This window comes from Nyctereutes procyonoides, unplaced genomic scaffold (genome assembly GCF_905146905.1).
Source record: "Nyctereutes procyonoides isolate TBG_1078 unplaced genomic scaffold, NYPRO_anot_genome, whole genome shotgun sequence".
Classification (NCBI taxonomy): Eukaryota; Metazoa; Chordata; class Mammalia; order Carnivora; family Canidae; genus Nyctereutes; species Nyctereutes procyonoides.
Window position 1 is genome coordinate 5583444 of NW_026575130.1, and position 15282 is coordinate 5598725.

At 36.4% G+C, this 15282-nt stretch overlaps 1 protein-coding gene across 12 annotated transcripts in view; it reads right to left on the reverse strand.

Annotated features, from left to right (window-relative positions):
• Window positions 1–15282, reverse strand: part of ANK2 (ankyrin 2) — a 654899-nt gene that overhangs the window by 245723 nt on the left and 393894 nt on the right. For 4 of the 12 annotated variants that reach the window (XM_055342415.1, XM_055342412.1, XM_055342410.1 and 1 more), the window contains exon 1: window positions 14699–14827. The exons of the other annotated variants lie outside the window; for them this stretch is intronic. In XM_055342415.1, coding sequence (XP_055198390.1) covers window positions 14699–14827 — 129 coding nt within the window. Of the gene's footprint in view, window positions 1–14698; window positions 14828–15282 lie in introns of those variants that run through there. 12 annotated transcript variants of the gene reach the window in all.

Below are 15282 nucleotides of genomic sequence, written 5' to 3' on the forward strand. Positions count from 1 at the left end.
CTTACACTGTTGGTGGGAATGCAAGCTGGTGCGGCCACTCTGGAAAACAGTATGGAGGTTCCTCAAAAAGTTGAAAATTGAGCTACCCTATGACCTAGCAATTGCACTACTGGGTATTTACCCCAAAGATACAAATGGAGTGATCCAAAGGGGCACCTGAACCCCAATGTTTATAGCAACAGTGTTCACAATAGCCAAACTATGGAAAGAGCCCAGATGTCCACTGACAGATGAATGGATAAAGAAGATGTGGTATATATATATATACAATGGACTGCTACTCAGCCAACAAAAAAGTGAATCCTTACCATTTGCAACTACGTGGATGGAATTAGAGGATATTATGCTAAGTAAAAGAAGTCAATCAGAGAAAGACAAGTATCATATGATCTCATTCATATGTGGAATTTAAGACACAAAACAGAGTATCATAGGGGAAGAGAGGAAAAAATAAAACAAGATGAACTCAGAGAGGGAGACAAACCATAAGAGACTCTTAGTCATAGGAAACAAACCGAGGGTCACTAGAGAGGAGGGAGGTGAGGGGACAGGGTAACTGGGTGATGAACATTTAGGAGGGTGCACAAGACTGATGAATCACTGACCTCAACCTCTGAAACCAATATTATACTATATGTTAATTAATTTAAATAAAAAAATTTAATTTTTTTAATTTTTTTTTCCTTTTCATTCATGATAGTCACACAGAATAAGAGAGAGAGAGGCAGAGACACAGGCAGAGGGTGAAGCAGGCTCCATGCACCGGGAGCCCGACGTGGGATTAGATCCTGGGTCTCCAGGATCGCGCCCTGGGCCAAAGGCGGGCGCCAAACCACTGCGCCACCCAGGGATCCCCTAAATAAAAATTTTAAAAGCAAGGAAGACAATTATTCAAGTAATTTCAACTAAGTAAAATGAAATCTTCCACACCAGTAGGAAGATTAAAAAATGCTAAACAAATGTTAGTTATCAATGTAATGTTATATATTAAATATTATTTATCACCAGCAAATAACTAAATATACTTTCACCCATTTCCGTAAAAAACTCCTATCTTTCAAATAACCATTTTACTAAAAAAGAATTCAGGAATAAAATGGAAAAATAAGTAAAGCACTGCATCAGTGTCAACATCATCTATGTCAAGGGTGAAGGCAGGGGTTTCATAAAGACTAAATTCAAATATTTGGAAAAAATTATCACAAACAAAATACTGTTCTGATAATTTTGATTATATCCTTCAATATACTATACAAAAGTTCTTTACATGTTCCATTTCCTAAAAGAGTAATTTATGTAAAACCCTGCAGAAATACATTTTTTAAAAAACCAAAATAATTCTGTTTTGCATTTATGATTTCATTATGTCTTTAAAATAAATCATTAAAAATATCGTAACAATCTCTTTTTCTGAACGTGTCTGGGAGTTAAAGAGAGAACAAAAGCTATTCTAAACTAGGTGATTGTGGCTCTTAAACTTTTCTTTCTGTGATGACTGAGACACCATCATTAAGTTTTACTGAATTCTGTAGTTAAAAACAATTCACTAATAGAACTTTTGATAATCTGAACTATCAAATAGACTAGATTGCTGACCTTTGTATCAATTACAGTTTACATGATTTCTTCCAGATTTGTTAAGTGGAATTCTAGTAGAAGAAAAAGCTTTTCCTTCTTCCTACTTATTTATTCATTTATTCAATGATTTATTTCTGTTAGTAAGAATTCATAGGTATTCATTTTATTCTATGAGTTATAATTTTTTACTTCCATTATTATTTTGTTGCTCAAATTTCTCTCTAGTAGGTCTTTGGGAGCGCCTTCCAGTTGACATGCCCCATTCATTTCCTGAATACTTCCTTACTTGAATCGGCCATTTCCCCAAGAAGTTTCTGGTTCTTCCCATTGGAAAATGGTAATTAGAAAAAATCCGGGTGACATGTTCTCATCACTATTGAGGTATCATTGCTGCCAGACCCTCCCAGTGGACAGAGCTAGGAAACATGCGTATGTACAGACAAATATAACACACATCTCTATACATTTCCCATATATATATATATATATATACACACACACACACACACACACACACACACATATTAGAAGAAATAAGTTAATACTGATGCTTTGATGGACATTTTAATGCTTTGGTAACTATATTTCCTTACATAAAAAGTGGGGAAGCCTAGGAATATAATAATGAATAGTAACATTTTGCATAGTGATTTCAAAAATATTGTTTCATTTTAGTCCTTACAATTACTCTGTGATATATATATTGTTAATTATTAGAGTTAATTATTATTAACCCAGATTGACAAAAAAGAAAACCAATTTGAGGATCAGAACACCAAAATGTGGTAGAGCTGAGCAGTGTATTCTGACTCTACATTTCATACTTCTTCCACTATACCAAACCAGAATGATAACATTTTTATTTTTTGGCCTTTTATATATAAATTTTCTGTATTTAAGTATGACAGACATCATCTTGCCATCATTTCAGTTTCACCATATATAAAGTAATGCATTTTTATTTTCCTCTTGAGTTGTACTTCAACTTTTTCTGTTTCTGTCAATGACACCACCGTCTTTTAAATATCACTAAAATGTGTAATCTTAAATCATGTTTATTTAACTCTCTTTTCTTTCACTATTCCCAGTTGACTGCTAATATCCATCCTATTTCTCTCCCCACTGATTTTCCTGTGCAACTCTTCTAATCTTGCCCTGTTCATATCTCTTGGATTACTTTACAGTCTCCTGGGTGACCTGCACTTTCCTCCCTATAATCTTATGATCTTATATGATCTTCCATAGTTTTGTTTTGTTTCTTTTCTTTTCTCTTTCTTTTTTCCTTATTAGGTTCAGTTACCTCTTCCTTCCTGTACAGTCAACATTATTTCCATCTACCAACTCTTTTTTTTTTTTTTAAGATTCTATTTATTTATTCATGAGAGACACAGTGAGAGAAAGGCAGAGACACAGGCAGAGGGAGAAGCAGGCTCCATGCAGGGAGCCCAACACGGGACTTGATCCCGGGTCTGCAGGATCACAACCTGGGCTGAAGGCAGGGCCAAACCGCTGAGCCATCCAGGCTGCCCCTCCAACTACCAACTCTTCTTATCCAGCCCTGCCACTCTGGTCGTGTCATGCAAGGGTATTCATCAATTCCTATGAGTATACTCTGAGATGTTCCCTCCATGTAAGTCAACCTTAACTATCTTCCCTAGGCCCAATTTGAAGTCCTCAACCTCTATAAAAATAAAAAGCTAGAATATCTGATCTGGGAGTGTCCTCTACTTTATCCCCATTCACGATAACCTTAAATACTTACTTACTTACTTACTTACTTACTTACTTATTTATTTATTTATTTATTTATTTATTTATTATTTATCTATTTATTTAAAATATTTTATTTGACAGAGAAAGAGAGAGCAAAAACAGGGAGAGGGAGAAGCAGACTCCCCACTGAATAGGGCCCCAGATGTGGGGCTCGATCCCAGGACTCTGGGGTCATGACCTGAGCTGAAGGTAGACACTTAACCGACTGAGCTACCCAGGCACCCCTTAAATACCTATTTAGAAGAGAAACTGCTTGAGGAAAACATATTCTTTAACCAAAATCTTGACCAGTCTTAACCTAAAATTTAGCTCATACTAGCTGTTCATTTAATAATTGTTTAATCCACAGGACTGCAGTTTCCTACATTATGTTACACGTGTTATACACATCAAACTCACATCTGAAATAGAGAAGATGATTGATGGAAAATGAAGCATGATCATTTTTTTATCCAACACAAGAAAGAAGAGAAACAAACTATAACTTGAAGGAGCTTCTGGTTGACCCTAGGTGGAAAATATAATCAAAACTAGAAAGCATAATTATCTGAGTTTCTTGATTAATCAAATTTTATAGAATGTTAAAGATCATTGGAATGACTAACTTGTTTCATAAGCTCTTATACAACTTACTATGGAATATATAATCTAGAAGGATCATGTGAGAAAGCCAAGTGCAGGGACTAAAAAGGAATACATCTCTGTTACCAAGTGTCCTTCCATGGCAAAATACTTCTCATATTGGCTTATTACAAATTCTTCTCTCCAGTGCTATTTTCTAATAGAAAAGCCAGAAGTCCTGAAATATTGTCTACCTTGTGTGAAATGACTGAGTATGGGTGTTTTATGTTATATAAAAGGCCCTTATACAATTTGATAAAATGTTTGTAGCCACAGAGTTGGCATCTGCCACTTGGTCCTTTGTCATCTGTCTTCTCCCCAGTAAGGACAACTTATGCTTACACAGATGTCTTTTTTTCTCCCCCCGGCCCACACTTAGTCTTTGATTCCTGTCCCTCAGAGCCCACACTGAAGCCCCATGTTTTGTAGATGACCACCCTGAACAGAAGCTTCTGATTTCCTAAGTGACTTCTATTCTCAAAGGAGCTATTGTTTCCAGGTAACCTGTTCCACTTACACTTTTTTGGTTTCAGTTGTATCAGAATGTGACATGGTTTAATTAAGCGTTCTGGCCCAGTTTGAGGCTGGAACCGTAAATAAGGAGGAAGTTTCTACTCCTGGAAGAACTCAGGCAGTGTCTTATTTTCACTGAGCTGTGCAGTTGAATGGTTTGTGAATCGCTGAGGGTTGTTTACATGGGCTCCAACTCATCATAGCATCCTGCAGTTCAAAGGCAGCTATCATATATGATAGCTGCCTTTGAAGTGCATATATCATATCATATATGATAGCTGCCTTTGAAGTGCAGCTATATGATAGCTATTATATCTTTATAAAATTATTAAAAACAACATGATGATGGTGGATAAAGGATTTTATCCTTTGTGCATTTATAAGTCATGGTATTATCAGTATACAGAGGATCCATAAAAACTAAGGGAACCACAATAAACTTTTTTCTGCAAAGTGACTGAAATAAGTATCTGAAATACAAAAGAAAAATGACCACACAGTTTCATAAGATTACTTCATTTCATACATATCCTGCCTTAACAACTTCCAGAAAATTTCAAGTACCACAACAGGAACTATTTCCTTCCATTATTATTTCTTCTGCCAGATAAGAACTTATTAACACAAGACCTATTAAGAAAACTTACATAATATATATAAAAATAGGCAATCTCTAGTCCAACTTAATGGCCCAAATAACATTTTATTCTTGTTATGTGTATGGGTAGCTTTTACCCCAGGTAGTCTGAGAATCCCTTGGATGAAGGCACTATGACTTGAACATAGTATGAGCTCAAAAAAAAAAAAAAAAAATCCCTATTAAATAAAGAAAAACTTGGAGATCCCCTGAACCTGAATACTTCAATCATTTATAAAAATGAAAAGAGGCAAAGACACAATTAAAAATGGTGCAGTCACACAATATCAGAAAGAATTCTAACATATCTCAGGTCCTGATCGTTTTTTTTTAGCTGTGAAAACTAAGGTCAAGTCAGTTGTTTACCTAACATCACAGTTAGTAGATAGATTTAAACGCGGGTCTCCTAAATTTGCCTTTACGAGCTTTAGAAGTGTCTGGTAATCGTGTATAAATATCAGTTAAGTTAGTAAATACCTTTCTGGTATGTTGCCTATCTTTATAGCCTTACAGTCTACATCTACCTCTAATTATGCTTAATGTCCTGAAAGTATTAACAGCTACACTTGGTTTCAAATGCAAAAGTAATATGTGATCTTTGTATTCATAAGAAAACTAATGCAGGTTCTCAGAGTTCATGTTTGTAATGTTAATATTATTTTTAAAATTTAACCTAGAGGGGATCCCTGGGTGGCTCAGCGGTTTGGCGCCTGCTTTTGGCCCGGGGCACGATCCTGGAGTCCCACTTTGGGCTCCCGGCATGGAGCCTGCTTCTCCCTCTGCCTCTCTCTCAATCTCTCTATATCACGAATAAATAAATAGGTAAATCTTTAAAAAAAATAAAATAAAATAAAAAATAAAAATAAAATTTAACCTAGAACTTAATAACTCCCCTGAAAGAGACATGTGAGAAAATCATCATCACTCCCATACAGACACATAAAAAGAGAAGTCTATGTCTTCTGTGCCTGTGTTTTCTTTCTTTAGATTTATTTTTTTCTTTAGATTTATTTATTTATTTGAGAAAGAAAGAGAACAAGAGCACGTGCACAGGCTAGTATGCATGAGTGCAAGCAGGAGGAGAGGCAAAGGGAGAGGATAAAGGAAAAAAAGAGCAGACTCCCCACAGAGCACAGAAGCCTACATGGGGCTCTATCTCATGACCCTGAGATCACAATCTGAGATCACTACCTGAGCTGAAACTAAAAGTCAGAAGCTTAACCAACTGGGACATCCAAGCTCCCCACGATTTCCACCTTATTTTACAGATGGACTATAAATAAGTGAGTTAAAATTGATAATTAACAGGTCTTTATCCAAAATATATAAAAATCCAAGAAATATATATTAATGTAAAATTATTAATGTGAAATAACACTATTATTCCTGACTAAATAAAGACTAAGTTGAGGGATCCCTGGGTGGCGCAGCGGTTTAGCGCCTGCCTTTGGCCCAGGGTGCGATCCTGGAGACCTGGGATCGAATCCCACATCGGGCTCCCGGTGCATGGAGCCTGCTTCTCCCTCTGCCTGTGTCTCTGCCTCTCTCTGTGTGTGTGTGTGACAATCATAAAAAAAAAAAAGGCTAAGTTGATACATTTATAATAATTTTTATACCCAGATATTTCTCTTCTTTAATACTACATACATGGTTTTCTATTCAGGTGTTCCCCATTACCTAAGAATCATAGTAATGATATACAATAAGGGAACTTCTCTGGAATAAGGTTATATTGAATTACAGTGAGGCTCTAATGGGAATGAAAAAGGTTTTCCCTGGCGAGCTACTAATAAAGTGAGGGGATACGGAAGGAGCAACCAGGAAAAGAATGAAAAAGCAGTTGGTAAAATATTCATGCAAAAAAACCCAAAAACATAACAAACAAACCAACAAAGCTGACACCATAAGAAGTTAATGAGTTAGAAATATTAAAGGGAAATATCTGAAGAGTTAGGGGAGATAATACTTCTATGAGTTTCTCATTCCTTCTTCTTCCCCTACATTCATGCATATGTATATGATTTTTTATAAGATACAGAAAATCTATCAAAGTCAAGTACAAGAAATAAAAAGTAGTTGTGGACTTGCATGAGGAGCTCCAGAAGTGTTGACATCTCTAAAGGTTTGAGGACGTCAAGACTGCTAAGTTACCAATTAAATCCCTAGGACATTTACTTGAGTTTATTCAAAATAGCAAAATCTGTTTCAGACATAACTTTTAAATCACATTTTAGTGGCCTTCCTTCAAAAACCTAGCCTGCATAACTGACTTTTTTTTAGCTTAGTTAACATGGAATTCAGAAACACACAAGCCTCATTCCTGACGATTACTCCAGTTGGGCAGAGATGGTCATACAGATCATGAAGCTTTACAATTTATCTCTTAAACACTTGGTTCTTCCTCTCTATGCTCAGAATTAATTGGTTGTTATATAGACCATTAGTCTCATTAAACTTTCAAAATGTTACCAGGGTGCCTTCTATTAGCAAAGGAAAAATTTTTCTCAATGGCAATTTGGAGTTATAATGATTATTAAAAGTAAATTTGTTATCGTTCCAAATTCAAAGATGGGACAAAGTAAGAGTTGGGGCCGGGGAGGGGGAGGGACAGAAATATTTATTCCAGTAGATTCCAATTCTGGTAGGAATCACCAGAAGAGCTTTAAAAATATATAGATTTTGTTTCCTTTCCCTTTTAGTCTACCTCAGGATTCTGGTTTATTATAACTGGGATGAAGCTGGATCATTCTGATGAGATTTTCCACAATGCTGTACACATTTAAAATCATGAGTCATTTCTACACTAAAACGGTCACACTCATATAGCTGATGAGTCCCCTACTAATTCATGGAGAACTCCAAAATTTGGGAATTGCCTTCCTTGTACTATTCTTTATTTTAATGTATAGTGTCCCTGTAACTGAGAATAAAAGTAAGTATTCCTTGTGAGGAAGAAATTATTTTGAGAGATACAAATGAAAAAGGGTGACATGTTGGAAAACGTAAACCATAAAAAGATTAAGTATGTGTGTGGAATTGTTAACTTCCTTGTATTTTTCACTGACTCTACAACACTCCTAAAATACTTCTACAATATATTCAGTATTCTTTACAATGTCAAAATGTGCTGTAATATTATTGATGAATGGGGTAACTAATAAAATTAAAAGTTTCATAATAAAGATCACCAATGAATTAATTCTGATTTTTTTCAAGATAAAAACATAAAAACTTAGATTAATGTAACAAAAGAGAAAAAATTATACCGGGTTGTATTTAAAGATTTTAGATTACAAAAGTAAACACAGGGAGCAGCCCCGGTGGCTCAGCGGTTTAGTGCCGCCTTCGGCCCAGGGCACGATCCTGGAGACCCGGGATCGAGTCCCACATCGGGCTCCCTGCATGGAGCCTGCTTCTCCCTCTGCCTGTGTCTCTGCCTCTCTTCTCTGTCTCTGTGTCCTTCATGAATAAATAAATAAAATCTTTAAAAAAAAAAAAAAGTAAACACAGATTCATAGTAGCTTTCTTACATTAAGAGTGTGTCTTGGGATCCCTGGGTGGCGCAGTGGTTTGGCGCCTGCCTTTGGCCCAAGGCGCGATCCTGGAGACCTGGGATCGAGTCCCACGTCGGGCTCCCGGTGCATGGAGCCTGTTTCTCCCTCTGCCTATGTCTCTGCCTCTCTCACTCTCTCTGTGACTATCATAAAAAAAAAAAAAAAAAAAAGAGTGTGTCTTTTGGGATCCCTGGGTGGCGCAGTGGTTTGGCGCCTGACTTTGACCCAGGGCGCGATCCTGAAGACCCGGGATCGAATCCCATGTCAGGCTCCCGGTGCATGGAGCCTGCTTCTCCCTCTGCCTGTGTCTCTGCCTCTCTCTCTCTCTCTCTCTCTCTCTCTCTCTCCATCATAAATAAATAAAAATTATAAAAAAAAAGAGTGTGTCTTTTAACAGTCTTCTTAAAAACTTATCTCAAGCCATATAACTGGGACTATTTTTTGCCACAATCCCACGAATTTGACAGCTACAACCGTAAGCTAGTTGTCACCCACTCAATGGTTGAAAGAGGTTCTTTACAATTAAAAACTAATAAAAACTCAAACTTATGGTGTTGGCAAAGAATGCCATTATTTGAGAGTATAAATCACTTATATGAAGATAATTGTCATAGCCAAGACAGGGTTTGTGAATTGAACAAAGAAAGGGAATAGAAGGAGTGTTAAAGATGAAGAAAGTGGGTTTTTTAAAAATCATGATTTCATAGAAGCCTCCACATGTAAATAGATATTTTTACTTGAACATATTATTTAGACTCGAATGGGAAATCAAATCAACAAAACATTTAAGTTTTTATTTATGAGTAGACATTAGGACATAAGAACAGCAAATGTCCAGATAAAGCTCAAGATCTCACCAATCTATCTTATATTAGTGTAGTGTCTGAAAGTACTGACATATTGATAGAGGGGTTTTAAGAAATTATATAAAGACAATTTGATGTAGGCCCTAAAATTGCTATCGGGGAGGCACATGGGTGGTTCAGTCAGTTAAGTGTCTGACTTGATTTCAGCTCATGTCATGATCTCAGGGTTGTGAGATCAAGCCCCGATTCAGGCCCATGCCTGGGTGTGGAGCCTGCTTAAGATTCTCTCTCTCCCCCCTCCTCTGACCCTGTCCCTTTAAAAAATGTTATTGGGATTTGCCATCTTTGAATAGTTTTGGCATGTAATACATTATACAGGACCACATTATTATGTTGTCATCATTGTATTTTTAATCACATTATATTTGGTTTGGTGCCCAGAAATCTTGTGTACTTGGTTCTTGGCTAAGTATCATTACTCTCAGAGTTGGCCTTCCATTTGGAATCAGACTGCTGAGTGCCTAAGGAGGAAGACTCAAGGACAGGAAGAATGACTGGGCTAACCACCTTCCTCCTATATACTGAGGGTTCACCGACAAAACACCAAGGAAATAGTACAGTTGTCCACTATCTTCTATGTTTATTTGCAACTCGTTCTTATAACACAATTCAAAAGTTATAGGATATATTCCTCTCTATACTTGCAAATAAAACATTCTTCCATTTTAATAAAGTATATTAATTAGTAACTTTAAAAAGTCTCCATCTTTCATGTCCCCTTACAACTTGCTGATAGGTGTATTATATATACTGAATAAGTATTCTCATTGTCATCAACTTAATAACCATGTGGACAAGGAGAATATGGTGGTGGTTGTGGCAGGGGATGTTGATGGGTTCCCAAAGGTTATCCTAGAAATGATGAGTCTTGTTCCCTTCAAGATAAAAATTATCTATATAAAAGATAAAAGTAAAGAACCAAACAGAACTTTTTCTATGAAATTCAAAAAAAAAGGACTTCGAAAAAAGTTGGCTCTCATTTTCTACATAATCCCCGGCAGAATCACCTTCCTGTATCAGTTTAAAAAATATTCAAATACATTTCAAGGCCTGATAAAATTGCAACAAAGAATGATAACATATCAAAGTCTGTCATTGACAGCAACTGCTATATCTAAGGAGCAAATGTTGATTTTAATAGTTGATTTTCCAAGAAATCTCATGAAATATTTTGATGCAATTATGATAGAATCACAAACCTAAATTCATAGTATCCTCTCAAACATGATATTTAGGGGATCCCTGGGTGGCTCAGTGGTTTAGCGCCTGCCTTCGGCCCAGGGCGTGATCCTGGAGTCCCAGGATCGAGTCCCAAATCGGGCTCCCTGCATAGAGCCTGCTTCTCCTTCTGCCTATGTCTCTGCCTCCATCTCTCTGTGTCTCTCATGAATAAATAAATAATTTTAAAAAAACATGATATTTAACTTCTTCTCACAGTAATTAAATTTCTTTCAGTTGTAGGAAGGTATTTTGAAGACTACAAAGTTGAAGCATTTGCAAATTAAATGATTTACTTATTCCCTACATTCAGTGTAGGTACAAGACTAAGAAATCATTAACTCTTTTTTTCCCAGTGTACTTTGGAGCCTAAGTTCAAATCCCAATTCTGCCACATAGTAGTTGCATATGATTAAGTAAGTTCCATAAGCCTAAGTTTCCTTATTTGTAACATGGGAGAGAATAATTCCTAATGTATAGACCTGTTTCAGGATTAAATAGTGCAACGTGTTAAAAGTGCCAGATACAGGGCCATATTGGTACTCAATAAGTATTATTATCTTACAATTTTTACAGGAAGCGTGAACTCTGGCTTTTTGAATAGTATAAATTATAATAAAAAAAAGAACTTCTTAAAATGTATAGTGCTGAGAACCAGTCATAGAAATTGCCTCTTGAGATATGATTCCAGTGAGTGTTGTAGACACTATGATGAATTGAAGGATGGTTTGTTCATGCTGAGAAATGGAAAACCTATCTATTGTTTGAAAATAACTGGTTATCATAAGTTTAAATGAGAAAGATTATTTAAATATATGCTTTATGTCAGATGGGATTGTTTTGTTTTTGGCAGATTCTGTGAAATTATGTCTTTCCGAATTACAAAAAAAAGTATGTGATTGAGGAGGAAATATTATATTCAAAATCACTTCCTACAATTAAGTCTTAAAAGCTATGAGAGGTCATTCCTTTTGGTATCCTTCTCAAATCTTAAAATTCTCAGATTCTAATATAGAAATAAGACAGTAGACATACAAAGAAGTGACTTAAGTTAACATAAGCTAATAATCAGAACAAAAATATCCTTATTCCTATAAAAAAAAAAAAAACCTAGAATGTCAATGTACTCTTTTGAGCAAATAAATTTAGTTTGCTTCAACTAATCTTAATCTTGGTCCCTTTGCTTTAAGATGAGTCTTATTCTAGCTCTATCATAGTATGACACATACACAATATATATTGGGTACATACTATATTTAAATATTAGTTATCTACACTATAGCTTGAAGAAGCCTAAACATTTTTATTCTTAGATAAAGTCTGCCTATAATGCAGTTGAAACTAGGTCTCCTACTATACAAATAGAGATATTTAAAAAAAAATACCACTTGGAAAAAAAAAATACCACTTGGTAGAGGACTTATAGCTAAGCATGCAATATGTTTCAAGTTTACAGTAATTAAAATTTATTCAAAATGTTTTATAGAGTACAAAATAATAATGCAAAGATTCTTCTAATCAACAGCAAGTTTACAAAAGAATCTTAAAATGAGATCCAAATATGAAGCTGCCTAATTGATTTAATACTTAATAATTTATACTCCAGTAAAAATCTTTTCAAAATCAGCTTATTTTTTTCAAGCTCCACAGCTGACTCTTATCTGCATTGGGGCAGGTCTCATCTGACTTTTGCAAATAAACAGGTTTATTAGCAAGATACTTTACAAATGTATATATGTGCTACCTTTAGTCATCACTACAACTGATATATTTTTTTATGGTTATAAAATGGCAACAGCAAATAAAGTATAATAATTTTTAGGTTACTTTCTGAAGATGATGTTCCAGAGTGCCACTAATAGGCAAGTATCCTTTTCTCATATCTTTATGAACTACAATTCTACATACCTTAGAGAATAATGTAAATTTTTCCTCTCTCAAACCAAATTTTAGAACTAGCTCAAGAAGTTCTATATGTGGAGGGCTAAAAATTTAATCTGATACAGCTAAAAATCTCAGCCACTCTTCTAGCAAGCATTTGTTGTGCTGTGTAAATCCTCATATAATACCAAATACATCTGCAGTAGAAAGGGAAGAGGTCGGGTAGGTATGTTCAAAAAAAAGAGAGAGGACAAGAACAAGAACAAATAATAGCAATACCATTATTCTCCCAATTTTCTTTGGTTCTAGCTTAATGGTATTATTTAGATGTGAAGAGCAGATAATCCTGTCATACGACCGCATTATTAACCAATGATCTTGCCCACAGTGTTGGATTTAAGCTAAAGCAATGCAGCATCCAAGCAACTGAGATTATCAACAACTATTGGCACTTCTCCATTTTAATGATGTAGTCTTTCAATTTTAATAAAGTATAGGAAAGGGGGGGAAATGAATCATATACAGAAACGATCCAGAGTGAGAACGAGAAATTTTCTAAGTGTATGCATGGTACTCTTGCTATTCAAAGTTACTAGGTCACAACTGAATGCTGAACAAACACTCCTGAGCAGGAAGTAATCTTGTGTTTTGGAGAACATAAGATAAAAAAGATATAATCACAGGAAATTGTTTTATGTAGCAATGTTCCATTTAGAGGATTAGAAACAGAACTGTAGTAGCTGTCAAGAAGGAAGCCAACTCCCACAAAAATGGTCAACAATACTTTCGATGTTATAAAAAAAAAGAATGACTACATCCTTGAAACAAGGCCTTCTAAAGGTCAGACAAGCAATACTAAAGTTTTCCCCCAGAAGGGAAACTATAATATACTGCTAATTTTATTTAATTATGTTGCCTAATAATAGTTACTTAAGCTAACTAGTGGTGAAATAAGTAGTAAAACTTAAGTGGGATGAGTCCCTCTGTAGTAAGACCTCAATTTAATGTGGGGTCCTTGTGTTTTTCCAAAAATGAGGCAAAGATAACATCCCCAAAATGGAAAGATAAACATACCTATGAATGAGGAAGAGAAAAAGAGGCATTGAGCATATGGATTATTGAGCATCTGGATCCGCAGTGCATCCCTAACCCCGGAGTTATGTTTAACAACAGCTTGTGTACAAACCACTATTTTTATGCTTTGCAAATGTAATATGCCATTTATCACATTCTGAAATTATTCAGTGACCTACTTTGTTAATTAAGGCATTTACAGAGATCTTCTTCCCCTTTAGAACCGGACCACTGGCTAAATGACTATTTCGGTTTTACCAGGTTACAAGATTATTTTTATTTTAAAGAAAAGAATATTTTAAAGAACAATTCCATAGCTTCGCGTAAAGGGAAGCAATGTTTTTTCCCCTTATTTAAACCTTGGTCTTCTCACCTAATTGCTATAGTCAGAAGATAAATTCCTAAGATTAATGATGGAAACCAGAAAATAAATTAATTAAAATTTTAAAGATGCAGGGACACAGCTCACTGCACCAATACTCTTAGTGCAGTTTCACACAGAACAGTTTCAACCTTCAGAAGGGGTGGGGGGAGTAAATAAAACCTGTGGTTTATTCTTAATCAGAGATCTACAACAAATACACAGTCAGTGAGAAGGCACAGGGCTAAAGATCTAGTAGTAGAGCCGAGGAACAAGAAGGGGAAAATATTTTAACCTTCCAACCATAAATCAGCCCTTTCCTTCTACTATGACAAGTGTTGAGAGTTACTTAGTGGAATAAAGCACCTGGCTCTGAGATTGAGTACACAGAACTGAGAAAAACGACGGGAAGGCTCTGCGTGGTTAAAGCAAAGAAATTTGCCCTGCTCCGGCATCTCCTCCCAATGCAGCAAATTTGGACATGAGCTATAGGCTGCAAACTGAGCTTGGAAATGGTGCAGGGGAATGATGGAAGGAAGGAAAGATGAAGTTGCCAGTTCTGAGGCTGGATGGTTCTACACGGAGCCTCAGAGGGAAGGGGCTAAAGGGATGCTCCTCATACCTTTCTTTTCCGTTCCATACGTTCCCTGGGGATTTTCCGTTGTTTTTTTCTCTCCCTCTCAAGGGTTTTTTCCTTTTCATCCAGTTCAGCCTCTCGAACTTTTTTAATAGAAGCAGCAGCGTGAGCCATTTTGCAGAGAAAATCAGCAGAAGCAGTTACCGCGGCTCAATTTCCACTCCCCAGCAAGCCAGGTGATTTTTAGAGCTAGATGGAGATGTGATTTTTCCCCACCAGGGCAATGGCTGGCAGCCAGAGCACTCACAAAATAATCCACTCCGCCCCGGAGCTAGGTCATAATCTTGCTCCAGCCCCTGCAGCACCCATAATTCACCAGAACGTACCAAGGTCCCAGGCCAAGCCCCCCAGCAGCGCACACCTGCACACGCGCAGGCATAGGTGTGCACCCACACTCGGAAATGGTCCCGGGGGAAGGCGGAGCACTAGACTTGGAGCTCTTCAGCAGTTGGGTGGCCGCAAGTGCAGGCAAGCATCCTAGTAGTTGAAAAAGCCTTCCTTAGACACACATCACCAATTGGAACAGTCTTTGGGGACTCCTCCAGACAGTCTGTGTCCTCCGACTGGAG